Below are 26,014 nucleotides of genomic sequence, written 5' to 3'. Positions count from 1 at the left end.
TTTCAGTGTTTTCAGCCACTGTGGTACACTGACCAGTGGAAGGGTCATGTCTGATTTGCCATCAGTCTCCATCGTTTATTGGCCTCATCATAACACTGTTCAGGCTGAAAGAGAACCGTGAAGGTGTGCATTGCACATCATCGCCAACCGTTCACGCCGAAAATCTAAAGTCTGGCTCAAACTACACGACTATCGTGCCGATTCTCGGCTGAAAACCCCCCTTACGACAATCACTGGAACGTTACCCCCCCAGGACCATCGCAAGCGATTGTCGGGAAAGATTTCCTCGTCGTGAGCGACGTTCTAAGATAGAACTTTGGCAGCTCAAACAGTCTCCGATCGCAAATTGTAGAAATCAAACAGTGTTTGATATTTGCGACTGGAAATAGAACGCCGGGCATTGTCTCGGTGGCTGCGAGCAGCAACAAGATTGACAGTTGCGATTCTCTTCTAGAGTGCGGTGCACCCCGACGCCAAAATCGGACACACAATCGCTAGTCGTGTAGTTTGAGCCTGGCTTAAGTGTTCTTGAGATTTGGAAAGTTAATTTGCGATGTGAACAAAAGCATTCTTTGTTTTTCAAGGCAAACCAATGACACCGTAGATGCCAGCTGGTACAGCCAGGTCAAACATGGTAAAATGAGTATGAATGTAGTCTGAATGCAGGCCGCTCCCTTGTAAGCATTGTGTGGAACTGGTATGAGAAAAAAACCAGCACCATTTTGTCCAGCCTAAAAAGAGCTGAAAATAGTTAAGTTCTTTTTATCTTTCTTCTGAATGTGTGCATGTGCAAGAGTGAGTGCCTGAGTGAGAGAGAGAGCAAAAGAGCGAGAGAGACAGAGAGAGAGAGAGAGAGAGAGAGAGAGAGAGAGAGAGAGAGAGAGAGAGAGAGAGAGAGAGGGAGAGAGAGAGAGAGAGAGAGAGAGAGAGAGATGCATCCCATTGTAACACCTACCATCATACACGCCCTGTGCCTTTAATATCCGCTCTGACAGTGAACACCTTATCAGCTACACACAATTAATTGGGCTGACATGGGCTACATCAGCCACGATGACTCCAATGACTGGCTGAATGTTTCAGTTCAGCGTCTCCAGCTGAGTTGGATCTTTGCCCCCAGCAGGGCATGGTAATCATGGCAAGGCTGACCCACAATTAGTTCACCGGCTGTGGGTGCACACACAGGTCTACCTGCTGCAGGCTATGTGAAATCCACACAGCTTAATGGAATATACACCGTCTCAACGGGAGTCACACAGATTTGGCTTCCAGATCACATGGCATGGAGGGGATGACCTGGGATTATAGCATTACCTGGGTATTACAATGGCATTGGCTGGGATGCCAACACTGGGGTAGCCAACACTTTTAGAATGCCACATACTCCGAGTAGCATTGTTCCCAAGTTGTACAGGGCGGAAAAACCTACGAGTGAAGAGCTAGTCCAGATAATCACAGAACCATACCCTCAGCAAATGCATGTCCTGAGATGGACAGGATCGCGATTAGATGTGAAGCGAGATCTAGAGATGATCTACAATTTGTTATTTTCATGCTAGAACTATTTATTCCCACAAAATTGCAATATCTTTTGTGTGCACACAAAAAAATGCCCACTCAATAAACACATACACACACACACACGCACACACACACACACACACACACAAACGCGCGCACACACACACACACACACACCGCGCGCGCGCGCGCACGCACGCACGCACGCACGCACGCACGCACGCACGCACGCACGCACGCACGCACACACACACACACACACACACACACACACACACACACACACACACACACACACACACACACACACACACACACACACACACACACACACACACACACACACACACACACACACACACACACACACACACACACACACACACACACACTAAACATATTTGCAATTATACAGAAAACAGAATACAGAAAACTCAACAGTGCAGCTGCAACAAGATATCCTCAGCAGTGGGGCGGCACTTAGCACTGTTACTTCTCTCTACCCTAGTCACCACTGGCCATTAAAGCCGGCGGAGTAGAGGATTCATAAGGCGCCGCCCGGCGCTGTCTGGGACAGCAGGGCCGTATTAGCCGGGAGTGCCATAGGCCTACACACGCTCCACTGTCTGCTGCGCTGCGCTACTAAAACCGGAGGAGCAATTTACACCCGGCCATTATAATACCTCAATAATAACTGTCCATAAATTTAATATAGTGATGGTGCTGATGCAGGCGGTTATACTGATTCAGCCGACCGGTGGAGAGAGGTGGGGGTGGGGGGGGGGGGGGGGGTGGGTGTGACAGAGCAAGGGAGGATGTGAGATGGCTACAAACTGATGTGCGGTAGCAAGATGAGGTCGAGCAGTGGGGGTTGGCGGACATGACCCACAAACATGCTGCAGGGACGGATCATCCATAAGGACTAGTGGCACAGTGCCCAGGGGCACAAACCATTTTTGACCAGTGAGGGGGCACCACAAGACACAAACTTAACAAACATTGTTTATAAAGGGGGCAAAAGTGATGTAGAGTGCCCAAGGGCACCACATTGGCTTAATATGGTCCTGACATGCTGGGGTGCTGTATGATTGACTTGGGTAGCAGTGGACAGGAAGAGGGAAGCTTTGCTTAAAAGGTGTGCGGTGTAATATTTTTAGTAGTCTATTTCCAGAATTTGTGCCCATTCACGAATGTTACCGTTTTGATGAATACTTCACACAGACATCAAATTCGAACTATTCATTATGACTGGGAAAATTCCACATTTAATACATGAAAAGATGGATCTTCACCATGTCCGCCATTTTGGATTTCCAGAAATAGACATTTTTAGCTTCAAAACTTGCTGTATGTTGGCCATACTAGTAAATATTAGTTTACTATTTAGTAAATATTCATGAAAAGGATCAACTTTGAGAATAGGCAGTTTCAATAAGCATCATAGTTGCAATGCCTACTCTGGCCACCGTCCTACACAGTGCACCTTTAAAAACATGCTGTCTAAGAGGAGAGAAACATAATAAAGTTGAGAGCACTGCCATTCAAGGCTCTGCCTTACGTGGACTTAGATTATGTCAAAGTAGCAATCTGTTGGTGGATACGTGAAGAGAACTGCGCTACATTCATGAACAGACTTACCAAAAGGTCGCATTCTGTTCTGCTGAAATTGAAAATGCAAAGACACGGGCACCAAACATGTCGCTTCGCTGGGCTGAGAAATCCAAAGGGAAGCTAGAAATCGCCCCCATAAAAAAAACTAAATTCTAGCCACGGGGGCTTTATGCTTGGTGCGGAAAAGGAGCGTTTTTTTCATCAATATGATTAATGCCCAGTTCATCAGCATTCATTGCCCTGTTTGTTTGTTCATTTTGTTTCTTTCTCTCTCCCTCTTCTGAAACGTTTCTCACTCATGCAATCCCTTCCTCGCTCTCTTTGCCATCTCTCGTTGCAGGCCATAATTAAAGCACTCATTTGTCTCGCAGATTCATTTTTAATGCTCCGAGTCCTTCACAATCACAAATAACTTCCCTGGACATGGTCCCAAGAAGCCCTCTACCTAAAGTGCGCTTTTATTTAATGCTTGACTTCACAGTTCAATTCACTTTATATGAACTCCCCAAGCCCGAGGCACATCCAACTAGAACCAAAAATATTTGCAAAGATGTAATAAATGTGACAACAGCTGGGTAGGGGTTGGAGAAATAAGAAACACAGGGAGATGGCTCTGGCTTTGGAATGTCATGTCTATGGTAAGCTCATTCATGTGTGAGGCGGAGGTCTCTAAGCTTCAGGGGTGAACTGAGGTTGGCACTGGGGTAATGTGGGGCTGATCCCTCACAAACCATGCACACAGGAGCGTTTCATCAGTAAACACAAGAGGCAGACCATGACTACACAGTTGAGTGTATGCTCAACACTACCATACAGTCAATCCGGAAAGTATGCACAGCACTTCAGTTGCTGCCACAGGTGGTTCTACAAAGTATTAAGCAAAGGCTGGGAATATGTAAATATGTAATTTATGTAATACATTATATAAATATGATTTCTTTGTTTTTTAATTTTAATACATTTTCAAAAACTCTCAAGAACTCTTTTTTTTCACATGGTCATAATGAGGTATTTATGTTACATTTTGAGGACAGAGATTAATTTAATACAATTTGTTATAAGGCTGCAACGTAATAAAATGCGGAAAAAGTGAAGCGCTGTGAATACTTTCCGGATTGACTGTATATCCCACAACCTTGAGAGTTGTTGAGTGTGGAGAAAAACAAACGCCTTTATATTTGTATATTCTTGCATAGGTATTGTGCCCTTGTCAAGACATTGACATACTGTATGGACTTGCATTGTCTGTATGCTGGGTATGCAATTACAGATAGCAGTATGCATTTATCAGCTACACAACAATATGTGTGTCTGTAGCATAACATATAGAATAGAATAGAGTAGAATAGAATAGAATAGAATAGAATAGAATAGAATAGAATAGCTTTTATTTCTCATTGTAACGCGTACAATGAAATTGAGCATTCCTTGTTGATTGAGGCAACAAAAAAAGAAAAGCTAAACATAGTTAAAAATACACATTTTTAAAAGTAGATATAAAAAAACTATCCTTTGGTAGCAGAATTAAGTGCAGTGATGGCCGCTGGATAAAAACTATTTGTCCTGGTTCTCATAGATCTGTATCTACTGCCAGATGGCAGCAGTTCAAACAGGTTGTGGCCTGCGTGAGATGTGCCTGTAAGGATAAAATTTGCCTTGGGGATGTACCGGTACACAATCAATCACCCAAACACCCACACAAACAGCCACAGTTTCACTTCTTTCTTAATACATGTCAATTCTGTATATTACTTTTAAAATCCAATCCACCCAAGAAAAGACATGGCATATGTGGCATGTCTATTTAAGTCAACACCATTAAAGGAGTTGTGCCCTTCTCACATGCGCAAAGGAACATATACATGATCTTTTGCTGCGGATTACTTCCATGACCACTCGATAAGAGGTATTTCATATAATTAAAGTTATCAGGAAACAACCGTGGTGTGATGACGTCTTATCAAAGTAAGAGCTAAAAGTACTTAAACAAAGTAAAGTATAATACATATTCTTCAATGTTTTGAGAGTTTAAACTCCAAGGAAGGCAAAGGTCTCAAATCCTGTGATAAGCTGCAAATAGTTGAAGACAACTATAGTGCACTGCAGCAAGATTGTCAACATACGTCGCTCCTTTTCTAATTCCAATTTGTTTGCATCCTGCACCTGAGCACAAGACATATTTTTTCTGATGCCACAGGGGTTAGTTAGGTTAAGTCTTGGGTTGAGTCCTTCACATAGTTTAGCTATTTGAGAAGTACAGGAATTTGACCCTATATTACCAGAGACGGTCCATTAGAAGTAAAAGAATCTTTGATATTACTAGTAGATGCCAGTACAATGATCAATAATTCAGAGACAGAACAGAAAAAAAACATTCAAATAGATTGCCTTACAGTTGAAATGAGAGAGAGACAGAGAAAGAGAGAGGGAAAGAAATAGGGAGGGAGAGAGGAGGGATGGAGGGAGGGAGAGAGGGAGATAAATGCATAACTGGCACTTTCAGTCTAACAGGAACACTCATGCAAATATAGAAAATCAAGGAAATGTTTTCTTCCTCCCCACTTCCTCCTTCATTCAGGGCTCCACTTCTCTCTCTCTCTCTCTCTCTCTCTCTCTCTCTCTCTCTCTCTCTCTCTCTCTCTCTCTCTCTCTCTCTCTCTCTCTCTCTCTCTCTCTCTCTCTCTCTCTCTCTCTCTCTCCCCATTTTTTTAATTTCACAGTTGGATGCACAAAAATAAATGATGACCAGGAAACCCATCTCGGCAACATGCTGTATTTTGAGGGACTATTTTTGGTGCTGAGGCCTTTAGGTAAGAATAATATTTGTTGGTCTGTAAATAAAGAGTGGGGAGATAAGAACTAGGGGTGGTTGCTCACCGTGTCTCACATGAAATAATGGCTTATCCTCTCACCCCCATGTGTGAAGCTGCAGAAATCCAGCAGACAAATTCCTCAGCATTAATCTCAGTTATATAAACATAAACTCTCCTCCCCTCCCTCTTGTACACCAACACAGACAAGCACACGGTCCAATTCACGCAATACACACACATGCCTAGACACACAATGTGTAATGACATCACAAAGGTTCAAAAAACATATTGCTAGAATTTGTCTTTGCAAAACCATTACGCTTTTTCAATATGCCATTATTGTCTGTTGGTATTCAATAATGGGTTTGTGGGCAGCTAGTAATATATAAATGTTCTGCTAAAATGTGCAAACACACACCACAGGGGTCCTAGAAGACAAAAAGACCTGGGCCTAACTCGCCACTGGAAGTGTTGACAGAGTTTTGGCCCGTCTCCCACCCCAACACAAAAGCACTTAGCTGCGTGGCGGAGATGCAGGCGGGGCGCATTGTGCACAGTGGGCTGCCTCCGCACTGATATTAAAGCGCCCTGAGCTCCGGGGAAATGGCGGCATTGTTAGCGGTTTGTTTATGTCTTAAAGATCAATGTTCATAGCTGAATTATTCATAAAGGTGCTTGGCGTCAGTACAGACCAGGGGGTGGAGAGAGAGAAATGGATCATGGACCTGTGCAGACAGACAAACAGAGGCCGACAGACAGCGCTCATACGTACAAGCAGCCTTTAAAGGGGAGAGGCGCAGACAGACAACACATAAATAAATACAAAGAGCTCAACACGGGAACACTAAGTAATCTCAACAAACATACAGATGAATGAATGAAGAATGGCACAGACAAATACATCCACATCCAAATGAGTATACATGCAAACACACGCACATGCATGTATTCTCACACACGCGCTCATGCACACGCACGCACGCACGCGCACACACGCACGCACGCGCACACACGCACGCACGCACGCGCACACACATCCCTATGCAAATCTCTGCATTAAGAATTCATGCAGCATTAGCCATTCAGCATCAACCGTCAAGGGCCCATCGTAATTGTCATTCTTGGATGTACCCTGCGCTGTTTGCCATGGTCTTGTCACATGGGCCAATGTAGGTGGCTGATGGGACTCCCCACATACACGCTGCGGGCGGGTGCGGTGCAAGCCATACAGACAAGTGTTTTTTCAAGAGGCCCAGTGTCGTCAGGGAGGTCTGGGGTGGGGGGTGTGTGGGGTGTGAGGTTGGGTACTTCGGATCCTGAGAACACTCGTGCTAGCTCCAAATTAGCAGTGGCCCCTGCTGACTTGGTCTGCATATCAAGCACTACCCACTGACATTTGCTGAATGATTCATTAAAGCTCATTAGATTGGCTGACGGGAGGGGAGGGGACTGTGTCTGATTATTCTCCTTTAGCGAAAAACAAACAAACAAACAAGCAAACAAACAAACAAAAAACCTTAAAAAAGGTTTTGTATTTTGGTCATCCCAGCAGTAGAGGGGGATAGTGAGACAAAGCAATGGCCCTTGCTGTGGGCTTATTGGGAGGCCTCGAGTGCGGCTGTGTCCTGGAGCTGACCCCATCTCGGCTTGGGGAGTCAGGCTTGTGCCGCACTGCTCTGCTCTGCTCTGGATGGCCATAAAGCTGGTCCTTCCACCCCAACAACCTCACAAAGTCCCAGCTGCGCTCATCATGCCTCTCTGCCGAGATGTTTTCTCCTCACAGCGATCACTCTCTCTTTATCCAAAACGGTCTCTCTCTCTCTCCCCATTTTTACACAGAAACGTGCGCGCAGTTACACACGCACACATTAATGTGCAGCAGTTGGGTCAGCCACCATAAACGCGGCCATAAAGCGCTAGTCCAGGTGAGGAAAGCTGCTCTTTATTTTGGATTCAGTGACAGGTCCCCGAGCTGAGGCTTGAAGCCAGCAGATGGCCCCGGACTCCAGATGCCCCACATTAACACTCAAACTGTCCATAAGGCACAGCCGGGCCAAAATACATGCTCTTGTACTCGCTCTCGCTCTCGCTCTCTCTCTCTCTCTCTCTCTCTCTCTCTCTCTCTCTCTCTCTCTCTCTCTCTCTCTCTCTCTCTCTCTCTCTCTCTCTCTCTCTCTCTCACACACACACACATACAACGTGCACACATACGCACACACGCACGCACGCACGCACGCACGCACGCACACACACACACACACACACACACACAGGAAGGACACAGAAAGGTCATCTCAGTAAAGTGAAGTCATCTAATTGTTCAATTACTTTCTTCTACATCAATGCTATGGACACTTAATTACATATTTTGTGTCATTCTAATCTACACCACCATTGTGTCATCAAATATGTTACAGGGGTGTCAAATCTGCAATGCAACTTTTCCGTCTATGAAGGGCCAACACTAATATCAGTGCCAAACAGTTTGCAAGGACATTACTTTCAAAGCTTTGGCCAATAAAAAGTGTCAAAAAAAAATACTGGACTGCTTAAAAGAGCAAGGAGAATGTAGATCTTGCCAATGCGTTTGCTTCTATCATCTTCTGAGCTATATGCCTTTTGCCATGAGCTCCCAGCAGAAATACTGTGTCCTAACATACCCCCATCAGCTTGTGTTAATTAGAAGAAAAAATGTTCTAACGGTACCACATGACTTCATTAAAATAGGGCAAAAAAACATAAAACATCCGGTCCTGAGGGATTACATGCTGAAATCCTCTTTCCCCATTATTTTGTTTTAATGTATTAAGTAAAAGACCTTAATTCTGTTAAGCAGGCTGTTTTCTTGACCCAACTTATTAACTTCTGATCTTAAACAGTGATTGGAAGAAACATGCTCAGCCTTTTCCCCACAACAATCAGCATTACAAACAGCCATTGTTTGTGTTTTTGTTTTCTTCTGCTTTGAAGTTCTTTTAAGGAGGGTGCACACCAGAACGACCCGACCAGACTTCCAACTACGATTAGGCAGTTGTCTGATCCTTTCAGTCTTGATCGGACACAGTTTTCTTCCCGAACACACCAGGTCGACTGCACCTGCCGTGGACACTCTCCTTGGGTGGTACCTGAGGGATTTTGTAGAAGCTTCCACTTTTGAGAGCTCCCGGCTGGCCCTGTTAGTAGCCAAATGTTTTCATGCTTTTGCGAAGTCAACGCTCTACTTTTCACGAGTAGACTCGATAGTAGATGCATTAGATTTCCAACTAATAAATCACTGATTCTTGAGAAAGTGGCTAAAACAGGTTGTAATCTTGAAAGAAAAAAACGAAGTGAATTACAAAATAATATGGTATATCCTCGAAGACAAAGGTCTTGGCTTTTCAGAAATGCGCAAGGCCAATCTCCCCATTGTGATTTTTTTTCAGAAATCAGGGTTTTCTCCGATCATACCTTGTTTTTTGTCAACACCGTCAGACACAATTAAAAGCAATAAAAAGTGTATTGATTTGGTTGCATATGTATCTGGAGTTTTTAACTGATTGTGTGTGTTTTTTGGTTCACACATACGCCTTTAAATGTTGAAAATTCACTTTCATTCTATTTTAATACTGCTTCATGTGTTCTAATTCAAAAATATGTGCTGTCAGACAATGTTTACTTAATGCCTAAATAGATCAAACAATTTTTTGTAATTTCACAAATATTCGTGTAGGCTTAAATCTGCCATTACTCTGATAATTCAACAACTCCAAAGGAAAATTTTGTAAGGAAATTCATTTAAAATGTCCAAAACTCGTTCTTACGGTGGTGACTTAAGAACTGACGGTTCTTACGGTGGTGACAGTAATCTGAGGGTGGTGAAAGTTACCTAATTATTACCTACATTTAGCAAAATAAATAGCCCTCTCAAGTCAATGACATCTAGCATAAACACTTTATTTTTTGTGTGTGCACAGTATGTTTGTGCATGTGTTTTTTTTCTTCATTTGTTAGATACTCTAGGAAGTAGGCCTAGATTATTGAAAATGTGGCATAAACAGGTTTTAAGTTGTTCAAATCCAAAATATAGAGGTGTATTATCATAGATGAAGGTCTTGACTGTGCAGTGAATGTATTGGCTCCCCATGTTTTACATTTTTCATAAAATGGGCTCTTTCTTGGTGTTGGAGCCATATTCCTGATTTTCTATCATTTTGCTTTAGGTTTTATTGTAAACTATAAATGAGATACTTTTCAGTTGGTTAAATACTTACCTGTTACCTGTTTGTGTTATATTCTTACATTTTTATGTTTATCTACTTGTGTCACATACTTACCTCTGCTTTTATGTATACTTACCTGGACCTAATCACCCTCTGTCTTTCCAACGCACCTGTGATGTGAGTTTGGTACTGTGAACCCCTCCCTCCGACGCGCATTGGTGGCGCGACTCACAGATTAGTTAATTAGGACACTCACAGGTGCCTGGCAGACAGAGCGTGGAGAGGAAACAGTTTTTGACCGCATAGAACGCATAGCGTGTACTCTAAGTTTATAGCCTTTGTTTTTTTTATTTACTGAATTAATGGAAAGTCAACCGGACTGTTGAAAATAAATATCAAGACCATCTCATTTTATTTCACTCTCCGTGCGTGCTTATTATGGAATGCGCGTCAAAGCAACCTCACACTCTGCCTCACAAGGCCAGAAAAGTTTGGTAGGAAATGGCCTTTACATAGTCAAAAACTACCTCGAAGATTGACGCAAGGACAAAGGACTTCGAAGTGGATTATAACATTGTGGATTATAACAAGCATGGACATTGAGAAAGTTTGCCGAGTGAGCCGAAGTTTGGACACAGCGCAATGAAAGGCCTTCCTCTTGCGATGTGAGTAGTTTTGGATTTGGAAAAACACTTGGACGGACACAGAGGCAGCAAAACTTTTTCTTTGACATTCGTTTAAGACGAAAGGTAGGCCTAATTGTTTAAGTAGGCTAACATGACTGATACAGACGCGCAGAGTGCCGCGGAAGCGGAGGAACAATTTAAAGCACTCTTTTTAAAGCGAAGAGGAAAATTAGGCGCATGCACTCGAAAGTGCAATGAAATCAAAGGATTACTCAAGGAAAATGGAAATGTGGAAAAGGTGGAACTGCTTATGAAAGACTTCGAAATATGCCTGGATGATTTTAAGGCAGTGCATAGAAATGTGCAGGATTTTCTAGACGACGAGGAAAGGGAGAATGATTACATAGAGTGGTATGAGCCGAGAATGATGAACTATGAATATTTTATGAGGGATGTGAACACATGGAAAACACAACAGCGCAAGCTGGAAGATCTCGTTGATGTCAAGGATAGCGCTTCCCAAATTTCCCGAACCTCTGTAAAATCCTCCTCTTCTGCCAAAGCTGCCGCTGCGGAGAAGGCAGAGCTGGAGGCGCGCTCCAAAGCGTTACCTGCTCTACACGCGTTACAGATGGAAGAAACAGCGCTAAAAACGAAAAGGGAACAACTGGAAATGAATGCAAAGTTAGATGCTGCGGATGCCAAGTTAAGAGTGCTGCAGGAGGCTTCTGAACCGCAGGCCGATGGAATGGATTCCTATTACGAGCAGAACGCGCCCCTTGCTGTCACTGAACATTCTCTTCCTGACGCGTCTGCCATTGAGTACGCTCCCGTGGCCGCGGTGCCCAAAACACCACTCCAAAAGGCCGTCAGACATCTTCACAAAGGTGAGCATGTTGCAGCTACTACTTCAAGCCCTACTACATCCAGTAATAGCAACCCTGACTTAAATGCTACAATGATGCAAACTCAAAAGGAGCTGACTGAATTAATGCTACAGCAGCAAAATCTTTCTTTATTGCCACAAAGACAAGTGCCAGTTTTTGATGGAGACCCACTGTCTTATCAGTCATTTGTACATGCATTCAAGTACTTAATTGAAGACAAAACAAACAGTTCCCAGGATAGGCTCTATTTCTTAGAGCAGTTTACATCAGGGAAGGCCAAAGACCTAGTGCGCTCCTGCATGTACATGAATTCTAGTCAAGGCTACACTGAAGCTAAAAAATTGCTTGAAAAACACTTTGGCAATGAAATGAAAATAGCCAATGCCTACATAGAAAAGGCTTTGAAGTGGGCACCCATTCGGCCTGATGATGGACGAGCATTACAGGCATATGCTCTGTACCTAAGAGAATGCCACAATGCTATGAATGACCTTGAGCACCTGGATGAATTAAATATTGCATCCAATTTGAAATTGCTTCTATCAAAGGTGCCTTACAAACTGCGTGAGAGGTGGCGCAATATAGTCCATGACTCAGAACAAAAAAAGACACGCATAAAATTCATGCACCTAGTGGATTTCCTTGAGACCCAGGCCAACATACTGATGCATCCAATATTTGGGGACATCAAAGACCCTACCCCATTCAAAAGTGCAACTTCAAACCCAAGGCTGACCAGTTCAAAAATTCAGAAAAAGAGCTTTGCAACCATGGCATCAAATGTGAGTCAGAACCACGGACAGCCACCTATCGTGCCTACATGCAGTTTCTGTGATGATGCTCATTCAGTCATTACCTGTACCAAGTTCGTATTGGAGCCTCATGCTACAAAGGTAGAACACCTGAAAAACAATGGTCACTGCTTCGGCTGTCTTAGACGTGGGCACATGAGCAAAGCCTGTCAGAAAAGACTACAGTGCCAGACATGTAAAGGTAAACACCCCACATTGCTGCACATTGACCGCTCTGACCACACAAAACAGCAGCCTCCAACAAAACCCACCAACTCCAATGCCCCTGTAGGAAACACTCAGGTGTCAGCAATTCATGCAGCAACAGGGGCCAGTAACAACTGTGCAATGGCGATTGTACCAGTCCAGGTCAAAGTGGCAAATGGAAGTAAGATCATCCAAACGTATGCTTTCCTTGATCCTGGCAGCACAGCGTCCTTCTGCACCGAACAGTTGATGGAAAAATTGAACACCAGAGGGCGCAGTACCCAAATTACCCTGAAAACCATGGGCCAGGAGAGGCCTGTGAAATGCTACGAGGTCACAGGACTGGAGGTTGGTAGCATAGATAACAGTGTTTATATTGCTCTACCAAATGTTTACACTCAGAAATCCATCCCAGTCTCCAAAAATGACATGCTGACTCAACAAGAACTAAGTCAATGGCCATATCTGAGTGAAGTCACACTCCCCAACATTAATGCTGACGTTGAGTTGCTGATCGGCATTAACGTTCCAAAAGCCATGGAACCCTGGCAAATTATACACAGTCAGGGCCAGGGTCCTTTTGCTTTGAAAACTATTTTTGGATGGCTCGTCCACGGTCCAATTAGTGACACTGCAATGAAACAGGATGGAACTACAAGGGTAACAACCAACCGCATCTCTCTTGAAAATGTCAAACAGCTGCTGATATCTCAGTACAATCATGACTTCCCTGAAAAGGAGTACGATGAGAAGCTGGAGCTGTCTGTTGAGGATCGTATGTTCATGGACATGACATCCAAGTCACTCATTCTTAAAGATGGACATTACCACTTACCCTTACCCTTTCGTGACAAAGACCCAATCTTGCCTGACAATTATGACATGGTAGCACAACGTGCATGGAGCTTGGCCAAAAAACTGAACAAGGATTCTGCCTATGCCTCTGAATACACAACATTCATGGAAGGAATACTGGACAAGGGATATGCAGAAAGGGTGCCAGCAAGCCAATTGCAAAGGTGTGATGGCCGTGTATGGCACATACCACACCATGGCGTCTACCACAAACAAAAGGGAAAGCTCCGTGTAGTCTTTGATTGTTCAGCGTCATACCAAGGCAAGTCACTCAACACCATGCTCCTTCAAGGTCCTGATCTTGCCAATCCACTCCTGGGCATCCTGCTGAGATTCAGACATGAGAGAATTGCATTAATGGCAGACATTGAGGCAATGTATTACCAAGTGAAAGTCCATGAACATCAGCGCGACTTCTTGAGATTCCTTTGGTGGCCACTAGGGGACACCAGCCAACCCATGACAGTCTATCGGATGACTGTTCATCTTTTCGGTGCAGTGTCATCACCAAGCATCGCAAACTTTGCACTGAAGCAGACTGCACTGGACAATGCACATCAATACAGCATTGACGTACAGGACACAATCAAACGCAGCTTTTATGTGGATGACTGTTTAAAGAGTGTACCCACTGTACAAGACGCAATCCAACTCACCAGTGACTTGAGAAAGGCATGTGCCCAAGGTGGCTTCACTTTAAATAAATGGGTGAGCAACAGCTGCAAAGTCCTGGAAACCATCCCTGAAAGCCACAGAGCTGCAATTGTGAAACACCTTGACCTGGATCTAGACAAACCACCACTGGAAAGAGCATTGGGAATACAGTGGAATATCCAAAATGACAAATTCACGTTCCATGTGGCAATGAAAAACAAAGCCCCTACCAGGCGCAACATTCTCTCTGTGGTGAGTTCCCTTTACGACCCACTAGGGGTCCTTTCCCCTTTCACACTTCAGGCCAAACAAATCCTGCAAAAACTCTGTCAGGAAAGCTATGGATGGGATGATCTAATTCCTGATGAGATGACTGGACCCTGGAAAAAATGGCTCACTGAATTGGAGCAGTTAGACAGATTTGAGATGGACAGGTGCATGAAGCCTGAGAATTTTACTGTGAAGACTGCTGAACTGCACCACTTCAGCGATGCAAGCCAGTCAGGATATGGGACTGTAAGTTACCTTAGACTCACCAACGACACCAATGATGTTCATGTTGCATTCGTTCTTGGGAAGGCAAGAGTAGCTCCTCTGAAACAGTTAACAATCCCTAGACTGGAGCTTGCAGCCGCAACGCTGGCTGTGAAGGTGGACAGGATGCTACAGAAAGAACTCCACATGGAATTGAGTGCATCTACTTTCTGGACTGACAGTACTACAGTACTTAAGTACATTCACAACACAACCAAAAGATTTCATACTTACGTGGCAAACAGAGTGGCAGTCATCCACAACCTCTCCAATGAGCAGCAATGGAGGTATGTACGCTCTGAACAAAACCCAGCAGATGATGCATCCCGTGGCTTGCACATTATACCACTCTTGACTTCTGTCAGGTGGCTCAATGGCCCCCCCTTCCTGTCACAGAACGAAAGTGAATGGCCTAGCTCGCCACAGGACATCGGCCAAATCCCTCCAGGTGACCCAGAGGTAAAGCCTGACATCACTGTTAACACTGTCATTCTGACCAATGCTGCCACCACCAAACTGATTGAGCACTACTCTTCATGGAAAAGGTTAGTACGAGCAGTGGCATGGCTCATCAAACTCAAGAGATCTCTGCTAAAAAGAGGAAAAATACTCACCAGAAGTCAGGATGAGCCAAAAGGCTTAACTGTGGAGGACCTAGAAGAAGCAGAGAAATCAATTGTTCGCTATGAACAACAACGCCATTTTAACTCAGAATTCAGACTCCTGAATACGAACCGACCAGTGAAGTCGGATAGCCCTCTTTTCAGTATGGATCCAGTCATCGAAGATGGCATGATAAAGGTTGGAGGAAGAATTGGTAGGGCACCAATATCCTTGAGTACAAAACATCCAATCATACTCCCCAAGTTGTCTTGCATATCCAAGTTGATTCTGAGAGATATTCATCAACAAACCAGGCACTCCGGGAGAAATTACATGCTATCCAGACTTGGGCAAAAATACTGGCTGCCCTCTGCTAACTCCTGTGCAAGATATGTTGTTAGATGCTGTGTGTTTTGCAGAAGGATGCAGGCCAGACCTGGTACCCAGAAGATGGCAGAGCTACCAGAGGATCGGATCACTCCCAACCTACCACCATTCTCGCATGTGGGCATTGACTTCTTTGGACCCATAGAGGTCAAGAGTGGTCGCTCACGTGTAAAGCGCTGGGGAGTGGTCTTCACCTGTCTGGTATGCCGAGCCATCCATCTCGAGGTAGCCTGGAGTCTGGACACCAGCTCCTGCATCAACGCCATCCGGAGGTTCCTGTGTAGGAGAGGTCGGGTACTTACCATCAGAACCGACTGTGGCACCAACTTCACCTCCGCACAGAGGGAACTGGAAAGTGCGTTGAAGCAAGTGGATCAGGAAAAGATCAAAGAGCACCTGCTAGCCAACCATGTGAAGTGGCTCTTCAACCCGCCATCTGCCGCACACTTTGGAGGAGTATGGGAAAGACTTATCCGCATGGTAAAGAAGATCCTCCTCTCAGTCGTACGGCAACAGGTACTGGACGATGAAATGCTGCAGACAGTCTTTTGTGAGGCTGAATGCATTCTCAATGACCGACCCCTCACCACGACATCCAGTGACCCGAAGGACTTGTCCCCCTTGACACCAAACACCCTGCTGCAATTGAAAGGTGAACCGCTGCTGCCTCCTGGTCTCTTCAGCCAAAAGGACGTGTGCAGCAGGAAACAGTGGAAACAAGTCCAATACCTCACAGACCTCTTCTGGAGAAGATGGACCACGGAATACCTTCCACTAATGCAACAGCGACAGAAGTGGACCCACCCTACGAGAAACTTCAGGGTGAACGACATCGTGGTGCTGGTAGACCCAGCAGCACCTAGGAACTCGTGGCTGCTTGGTAGGGTGGTGAAGACCCTGCCTGGAGCCAAAGGTCTTGTGCGCAGCGTGTTGGTGCAAACAAAAACCAACGTGCTGCAGAGACCAATCAACAAGCTCTGCTTGCTTCTTGAAGGTGATGAAGCACCTTAAGCCCAACGTGCACGCTTTCATTACTGACAAACCCAAACATTCCTGTGCGTGCTCACACACCAGCCCATACACTTGCACTCATGGACTTCACAATTCAGCACCACATTTACAGTCACTGTTGCACATACATGAACTTTGTCACACTGCACCACATATACATTGGACGTCAACCTTTTTCAACTTTTTGAACCTTTTTTGAATTTTTTCACTCAAAAGACTTTATTGATGCACAAAAAAAAACATTAAAAAGAGAGATCATCATCTCCACAAAAAAAGGGAAAAAAAAGGGAAAAACATTTTAAAAAAAAATACACCCCCCAAAACCCCCCAAAAAAAAAAAAAAAAAAAAAAAGGCCAAAACGAAAAAGGAAAAATAAAAAAACCAATGGCAAAAAAAAAAACAGAATGGGGAACCCAAAAAATATATGTTTGCACAGATGTAAATGTGTAAATATACAATGTAAATATTGTGATTTTGTGTATAGCAATGTTAAAAGCAGTATTTTTAGTTAGTTCTCTTCTCTCCTTTCATATTTGTGACCTTTGGTACAGTATATGACTGCTGACTTATTTAAGAATGTTAGGAGATGTATTTCATTCTATTTCTATAGTATTCATGGCTCCTTTTGGTAACTTTATTGGTAATTGCCCTGTAGAAACAGTGACAATTAGGGGCCAGTGTGTTGGAGCCATATTCCTGATTTTCTATCATTTTGCTTTAGGTTTTATTGTAAACTATAAATGAGATACTTTTCAGTTGGTTAAATACTTACCTGTTACCTGTTTGTGTTATATTCTTACATTTTTATGTTTATCTACTTGTGTCACATACTTACCTCTGCTTTTATGTATACTTACCTGGACCTAATCACCCTCTGTCTTTCCAACGCACCTGTGATGTGAGTTTGGTACTGTGAACCCCTCCCTCCGACGCGCATTGGTGGCGCGACTCACAGATTAGTTAATTAGGACACTCACAGGTGCCTGGCAGACAGAGCGTGGAGAGGAAACAGTTTTTGACCGCATAGAACGCATAGCGTGTACTCTAAGTTTATAGCCTTTGTTTTTTTTATTTACTGAATTAATGGAAAGTCAACCGGACTGTTGAAAATAAATATCAAGACCATCTCATTTTATTTCACTCTCCGTGCGTGCTTATTATGGAATGCGCGTCAAAGCAACCTCACACTCTGCCTCACAAGGCCAGAAAAGTTTGGTAGGAAATGGCCTTTACACTTGGTTTTGTCACCAGCGTCAGACAGAATTAGTAGTAAAAAAATATATTTACTGTATTTAAGTGAATTACTTTTACAATTCAACATAATTGTAGATACTTATTGGAAGCATATTCTTAAAACTTGTCGAAAACATGTAAAACACATGCTTTTTTGTGAACTACATCAGATGTCACCACCGTCAGGTTTTGTGACAAAAAACCCTCCAAATGCACCTCAGTGGAAGCTGGAGTATAAGTTTGGGTCACAATTATTACTAACATGTCTGGTAATGGTTCATTAACCAGCACAATTTAGTAAAATATGGAACAAGATGATGAGCGGAACAAAATCTGACGGTGGTGACATCTGACGGTGTGAGACAAAAAAACACTCTTTTACATATTATTCATTTTTTGCTCACATTAGCCACTTCGTTTTCGCTCTGTTTCTTAGGGGCTTCATGCCGCTTCTGAAAAAGTAAATATAATTAACATTAATGTAACATAATACTATTAAAACCCCCGACGGTGTTGACAGTTTATGGTTGGGACAGTACCAGTGTCCAAACAAATTAACAAATTGAGGAGAAATCAGTAAACTTACAGGAGCTTCAGTGATGGTGAAGTATTCAGTAGAGCTAAAGGTTTGAAAAGGGGTCCTAAGTAATGACAATGACCTTGTGCATACCTGATTTTATTGTCTTTTAAAAAAAATCTGACGGTGGTGACTAATATGCTGGACACACTTTGAGCAATCAGAAAATAGTTGTAAATATTGCTTTACATGCACTATGTGCATATCTGCAGAACCACTTCAATATGGACTTTCACATCATGGTGATATTATTCAATAATATCAGTGATTTTTACATTTTAAGTCAATTGAAATGATGATGTCTGTCCTTGGGACAGCTGTTTTTACAGGGTGTGGGCAGGTTTATAGCCATGACAAGTAACAAAATTACACTTAAATATTTCAAACGACTGTACATTTGTGAAACAGACCCCTGGGTCTTTACCTGGATTCATTTTGTTCATGAAAATGTAGTTTATTTTCAACAGAATTGGCAGTTTATTGCTGCGACATGTTTTAGCCGCTTTCTCAAGAATCAGTGAAATATACGATGCCGAAGAAAAACCCCTCTCTCAAAGTCCCTCCCTTCCCATTTATAATTCATCCACCTGTCTCTGTCTCTCGCTCACGCTGTGATTTTTGTTGTTTCATATGTGACGCTTGTGAGTTCGCTACTTTCTTTAAAAAAAACTTCCCTCCCACGTCCTGCTTGAAGTTAGCACAAACCCAATCAGAGTCCGGAATGGAACCCGACCACCGATGCGCTCCTCAACCCAACGTCCTCCAGCTCCCGCAAACGCAACGAGACACACCGAGCCAATTCTTACAAACTGTCCCGCCAATAACCAAACGTGGGCTTGGTGTGGAGTAGGCTTTAGAATGCACACCGTGTAAAAATGTAGGGGCACTCAAGTACATACTCTACTCTATGCCATGAAAAAAGCAGGGAGAGGACAGATAACAAGCAGACACAGCGCTGGAGAGGTGCAGTTCACTCACCACTTGTCCATTCTGTGGGTTCTTGTGGGCGTACGGAGGGCCGCGGATATGGTTCCACATCTGACCTGAGGTCATGGCAAACACAACACACTGGAGAGCGACAGAGAGGCAGGAGGAAATAAAGAGAAAGACAGCATTAGAAATTGTACACGAATGATTATGTGGTAGAGGCGTCTGAAGAAGTCAATATTGTTATGCAAGAATAGACCAAAAATGGCATAAATGTTAGCAAGATGGAGGTTATAGTGTCACAGGCATAATCATTTTGTTAGTTCATATATTATGACAAAACTAAACTTAGCCTCTAGTCCCAAACATCCTTGCTAAATTATGTGAATGGTTTGGAATACGGCTTGATGTATGGGCGGAGTCTATTAAGGACCGTCAAGTTGACAGAATATTAAGAGAATCACCTATGTTTTGTATGCCATGACTGATGATTCTCTCTCTGGTTGGTTTCATAAAATCTCAATCATCCTTGGTCATTGTGACAGTCTTGTTGGGTTGTTTTAGTGATCGCCATTTGAAACAGAACTCACTCTTAAACCAGATATGTCTCTATAGAAACATGCATGTCAGGTGTGTGCTCCTCAACCAAGTTTCATGACATCAATGAAGCTCCATCCATCAGCCTGTGCAACTCCTCACCACACCTTCTCATTAACTTAATTAAGGCATTCTATAAGGATTGGCAAGTGCTCTAGTCTATTTGGCCCTTGCTCATGAAGTGCACAAGCATCACAAATGCCACTGCCAAGTTATCAGAATGATGAAATATGTTACAGGAGTGTCAAATGTGCAACATTAATATCTGTACCAAACAGTTTGCAAGGACACTCATTTCAAAGCTTTGGCCAATAGAAAGTGTCAACAAAACACTGGACTGCTTATAAGGGCTAGGAGAATGTAGATCATGGCAACAAAAGATAAATGCCAATGCCAGAATGATAAAACACACATTACAATCACCAAACACAATCATGACAACATGGTTAATTAGGAATAACAGTGCACATAAGCCATACCAAGGCAGCCATGGCCCAGCCAGTCTTGTTGTAGATGAACTCCAGGTTGTTCCTGCGCAGGTACAACAGACCTCCCACCAGAGACACCAACAGGGCTAGAGCAATAGTACCCGAGTAGTTAGGGGGACGGAACACTCGGATCTGGGGGAGATGGAGGAGAGAAGGCAGTACAAGAAAATTGTGTGAGGAGGAAATACAGGGGATGCACACGCACGTGCACACGCACACGCACGCACACGCGCACGCGCACACGCACACGCGCACGCGCACACGCACACGCGCACGCGCACACGCACACACCAAAACAGCTACCCTAAGACTTGATGAAGGTGCAGTGGTCGACAGTCAGGAGGCAAATGCCAAACAATTTCTAGGAAATGCCAAATGGTCTCCCCCAAATGTCATACATAAGATGATAAATATGACAAGGTAGCATAAAACCATGTCAACACACAAGTTCATCTACATAATTCTGTAATGCTTGGAAAATAGCTTCACAGGTGTAAACAACAACAAAAAATATGCATCAGACAGGAAAATACACATTGGACGCATCAACAAATGAAAATGTCCATTTGAATAATGTCATTTTCTAAATATACTGTATATGTGTGGTTGTGGCTGTATGAACATTTGCATGTATTCAGGTGAGTGCATCACTGCCCATGCGATAATTGTTTGAACAGATGAGTGTATGCAAAGTGCATGCATAATAATAAATACGTGCTGCTACACGTATGTGTATGACCGTGTCTTTGTGTCTATATGTGTGAGAGCGCCTGTGTTGGCATATCTGTGCCTGGGTTTCTCCGAGACCCAGAGAGCCAGCCACTAGTCGAGAATGTCTGTGGTGACTGGCTGCGGGGCTCCCGCACTCGGGGACTATTTACGAGCACTGAGTGGCGAGGCCCCACTGGCCATAAAGATGTTTTGTGCCTTTGGCTGAAGGTCGTAATGTTGCCTCAGAGACACACCGCCAACATCGCTGGCCTTCCCTTTTCCCAATGCTATTGGATTAACCCCGATAAAGAAGAAGGTGTGTGTGTGTGTGTGTGTGTGTGTGTGTGTGTGTGTGTGTGTGTGTGTGTGTGTGTGTGTGTGTGTGTGGGTGGTGGTGGTGGTCACCATCCCATAATTCAAGTGCAGTTCGGCACCAGGCAGAGACCGTGATGGCAGCACGCCACCCGTTGTCAAGGCCTGTTTTATTCTCAATATGTGGAGCAGCGTCACAAGAATTAATGGCTGGTGTGGCCAGTGGTATTACTGTAATGGAAAAGTCGGACTGCTGTTTTGAATGAAGTTGTAGCGATGCCTGCCTTTTAGGCTTTGTCCCTTGGTCACGTGGCGTAATACGAGGGGGGAAAGGACAATGGGCCCGATATAGATGGTTCCAGTTCCCTCTTAGGGGATGGCTAATGTTCCCTGCTGCGCTTTGGTGTTTGACTGCATAACGGCGGCAGTCGCATGGGCAAAGTGCTTTGTTCCATTCATCGCTCGAGTAACTTGGGAGAGTCGGGCCAAGATGAATCACGCCTAATGAGATTACCTCTGCCACGAGTGGCCTAAGAGACCATGCCCCCCCGAGACAGATGATCATCCGAGAGTTTATCAGAGGGGCCAAACATCATGAGGTGGTCTTTGAGCCAATGTTCGGAGGGCTGCTGGGGTGGCATTTATGTTGGCTTGTTATCAAAGGTCAATGAGTATCTGAAGAGTGCTAGTGATTGGGAGTGTTTGTGCACAGTACAGGCTCAACTGCATATCGCAATATAGCAATTAAATCACGCTTTTCCTCACCTGGTGTGGGCTATATGCTATATGTGTTCATGTTATCCACCATGTGTGTGCATATGTGTGTGTGTGTGTGTATGTGAGCGAGAAAGAAAGAGAAAGAGAGAGAGAGAGAGAGAGAGAGAGAGAGAGAGAGAGAGAGAGAGAGAGAGAGAGAGAGAGAGAGAGAGAGAGAGAGAGCGAGTGAGAGCGAGAGACAGAGAGACAGAGAGATAGACAGAAAGATAGTGAGACAGAGAGGGAGAGAGAGAAAGAGATAGTAGAGAGAGAGAGAGAGAGAGAGAGAGAGAGAGAGATAGACAGACAGATAGTGAGACAGAGAGAGAGAGAGAGAGAGAGAGAGAGAGAGAGAGAGACAGAGACAGAGACAGAGACAGAGACAGAGAGACAGAGAGAGAGAGAGAGAGAGAGAGAGAGAGAGAGAGAGAGAAGGAAGGGGGTGGCGACTGGCGAGACCTGATGCTGACCTGTACATCAGTTCGGTCAGCGATCCACTTGGCAAGCTGCTCGGAGGCAAAGCCAATGCGCTGCAGGTCAAAGGTGTCGGCCCTCTTCGGCTTGCCTTTGGCGGGGAAGTGCATGAAGGTGGGGGCTGAGTTCATGTTCAGCTGGTGGAAATAAAACCAGAGAACAACAATGACAAAAAAGGTAAAAGCGGAGGATTAAAGGGCATCAAAGCAGATCACCAAAGAGGAAAAACATTACAGAAAGACAAGATCCGAAAAGGGAGGGTGGCAAAACAAAATGAAAAAGCAGAGGGGGACAAAAACAAGAGCTGGGATGACTTTGTTGAAAAACTAGGAAGGTAAGGTGAGGAAGAAAAAGACACAAGATAGAGGATGATTAGGGATCAAAAAAATGTGATAAAATGACAGGATATTAGACGGTGTGGACCGGAGAGGTGAAAGGATAAGAGACGGCAGAAAAGGATACATGAAAGGCACAACACAAAGCAATCAAAGCCAACATCATAGCTGCCAAAAACTGCAACAAAGAAAGAAAACAAATACAATACAAAACCCCACTGCAAGTGGAACCGTCCTTGGCGTGTCAGTTACCAAACAGTGATCACACACCATAAAAAAAGAATGACGAGGCTTTCTCTCATAATGCTCTCGTGGGTTCTAAACACAAGAGGAAAAATCAACGAAATCAAACTTGAGAGGTCTTAAATCATTTGTGTGCAGGGATAATGTGTTCCCACTGAAAATGGATGACGCTCCTGTCAAGGATCTTTTTTTTTACAGTGCAAAACTTCTTACAGATATTACTCTGTAGACAGTGTGCAGCATTATTGGGCAAACGAGATTTTTTTTCGGACCATGTTGTACATTTTATGCACATTTTTCAAACCGGTTGATGTTGGAAAATGTGCTTAAAAAAATCTAAAAAATTCTGCACACAGTACACAGGCAATCTGCAGAGACTACAATTTGACTTTGTTTGTATGTGTATCGTATGTGTATCGTATGTGTGTGTGTGTGTGTGTGTGTGTGTGTGTGTGTGCGTGTGTGCGTGTGTGCGTGTGCGCGTGTGCGCGTGTGCGCGTGTGCGCGTGTGCGCGTGTGCGCGTCTGTGTCTGTGTCTGTGTCTGTGTCTGTGCCTGTGTCTGTGCCTGTGCCTGTGTCTGTGTCTGTGTCTGTGTCTGTGTCTGTGTCTGTGTTGAGGCCTGTTCATGTGTGTACGAGCACATGGGAGAGGGCATGTCGGGGCACCTCCACACTGTGGCCCACTCATCTGTGGCTGCCACAAGCACCACACACATTCAATTATGCCTCTCCTCTTCTCGTCTCCACTCTCCTTGGGTTCACTGTGGCCATCGGGCCTAACGAACAGCATGCTTTGCACCATGAATACTTATTACTCATGCTTCACTTTTTCACTCTCCCCTAATTTTTGCCTCTTTCTTAACTGCTTTAAGTGAGCTTCTCACTACAATTCTGTTGCTGATTCTCCCCCCCCACCCCCCGAATCGTCCTCCTCGCCCAGTCCTCTCTACATCTTAACTTTTCTTTGCTCTTCTCCAGCACCCTCAATTCACACGCCACTCTTCTTTCCATCACTCATCTCTCTCTCTGTGCTTTACGCACCTTCTAGGGTTCTGAAATGGACCAAAACAAATCCATCTCTGTAATTAAAACACGGTATTAAATAATCATTTTGAAGAGGTGGAAAAGGGGGAAAACAATCCAAGGCACAGAGAGGAGAGTCGCTCTGCTCATTACAGCAGTTATTGCTCTTAATTGCATCAAACAAATACACCACTTGCCTTGAGTGCGGTGGAGGTGAATCATCCATTAGGCAAAATAACAAAAACACAGCGAGGGACTGGGGGAGATGATCCCTTGAAAAAGTTGCATTACCCACCTTGACAATGCACACACACACACAGGTTGTGTGCATGACCACAAATGCACGCACATACATGCAAGCACACACGCACGCACGCACACCACACACACACATTATACTGTATATAATAACAGAAAGGAGCAAATTGTCTAGAGACGTGATCCATGTGTAATTGCACGTCATTGGAGTCTTGAGGCATCATTGTGTAATTGCTGGCAAGTGGCTGCTAGCTTTCACTTATTTCTCCATCTGTTTCTCTTCGCATGCAAATGAATGTATTAGTAAGTAAGACACTACTGCCTCCGTTCAGGAGCGTTCTGCCTGTCCTCTCGTCTTTTTTATCCATAACTGTACTCCTCCTCTTCACTCACTCACTCACTTCTCCGGCGCTCAATCCACGGGTGTTGTAGGCGTGGGGAGAAGGATGGCGGGCAGAGGGCATGCAGTATTAAATATACATAGGTATCGTTGGTCTGGTTGCCGTAGTTGCAGCATTTCATTGCAAGTGATGAAGCGAGTGCTCCTCCGAGTCACATAGCGCACAAAGCTTCATTTCCTTAAAATCGTGTTGTAAGCGTTGAACTGCAGGGCCCACGAGACAGAATGAGGGATTACGGGAGCACTAAGGACTTTTCTGTGCGTGTTTCTCACAGCCTGCTGAACAGTCGCATCTGCTGCTTTGACTGCTAATGGGGATGTGTGGGGGATGTGGGGTGGCTGGGTTTGGTCAGGATGCGAGCTCTGATGTTTTGCACCGCTGTGGCAGTAAGTTTTAACTGTGGTTTCTGGCAAGAAAATAACTTTAAAAAGGTAAAGGTCTCGGTTGTCCATTGCGGACGTGCATTCATCTCACTAATTCACATTACACGCTAACCACCACAATTCATCTCTGACGCCTTGTGGATGTGTTCCTATGTAGCTCAGAATAGTGAATTTGTATATGATTTGCATTTATGGAACATGTGAATGAATAGAAAAAAATGTGTGTTTGATACCTAGACTCCCATACTGTGCGTTTGTCTGACTTAATGCGTCTAGGAGTGTACATGCTAGTGTATGATGGTATCTGTACACAGGTGCGTGTGTGCCTACGTGCGTACGTGCGTTTATGTGTGTACCGGTATGTGCATTCAAGGGATTTGATGTGACACTGTGGGCTGGGGCTCTTATCTGTCTATGACGGATGGGTGCCGCACTGGGTGGGCCCTAACCTTCACTAAGCCAGGGCGCTCCTGCGGCTGACACATGCTCAATGCTCAGCTTCTGCCATTTAGGAAATCTGTCGATGAACAGCGCAGTGTTGACGTGAAGCGAGCGAGGCCTGTGCGCTTTTCCAGCAGGGTTGCGTCGGTCTG

The 26,014-nt window shown here is 44.3% G+C and overlaps 2 protein-coding genes across 2 annotated transcripts in view; both read right to left on the bottom strand.

Moving 5' to 3' along the window:
* LOC134465689 (protein TBATA-like) overlaps positions 1-25,565 on the bottom strand; it is a 244,874-nt gene extending 219,309 nt beyond the window's left edge. The window contains exon 1 of the mRNA XM_063219492.1: positions 25,562-25,565. The gene's annotated coding sequence lies outside the window, so the exon portion shown is untranslated. The remainder of the gene's footprint in view (positions 1-25,561) is intronic.
* tusc3 (tumor suppressor candidate 3) overlaps positions 1-26,014 on the bottom strand; it is an 82,212-nt gene that overhangs the window by 25,162 nt on the left and 31,036 nt on the right. The window contains exons 4-6 of the mRNA XM_063219493.1: positions 22,775-22,915; positions 20,517-20,657; positions 19,492-19,581 (exon numbers count right to left, since the gene is read on the bottom strand). Of these exons, the coding sequence (XP_063075563.1) occupies positions 19,492-19,581; positions 20,517-20,657; positions 22,775-22,915 (372 nt within the window). The remainder of the gene's footprint in view (positions 1-19,491; positions 19,582-20,516; positions 20,658-22,774; positions 22,916-26,014) is intronic.

This window comes from Engraulis encrasicolus, chromosome 16 (assembly GCF_034702125.1).
Source record: "Engraulis encrasicolus isolate BLACKSEA-1 chromosome 16, IST_EnEncr_1.0, whole genome shotgun sequence".
NCBI classification, from domain to species: Eukaryota; Metazoa; Chordata; class Actinopteri; order Clupeiformes; family Engraulidae; genus Engraulis; species Engraulis encrasicolus.
This window is presented reverse-complemented; position numbering and strand designations above follow the sequence as displayed.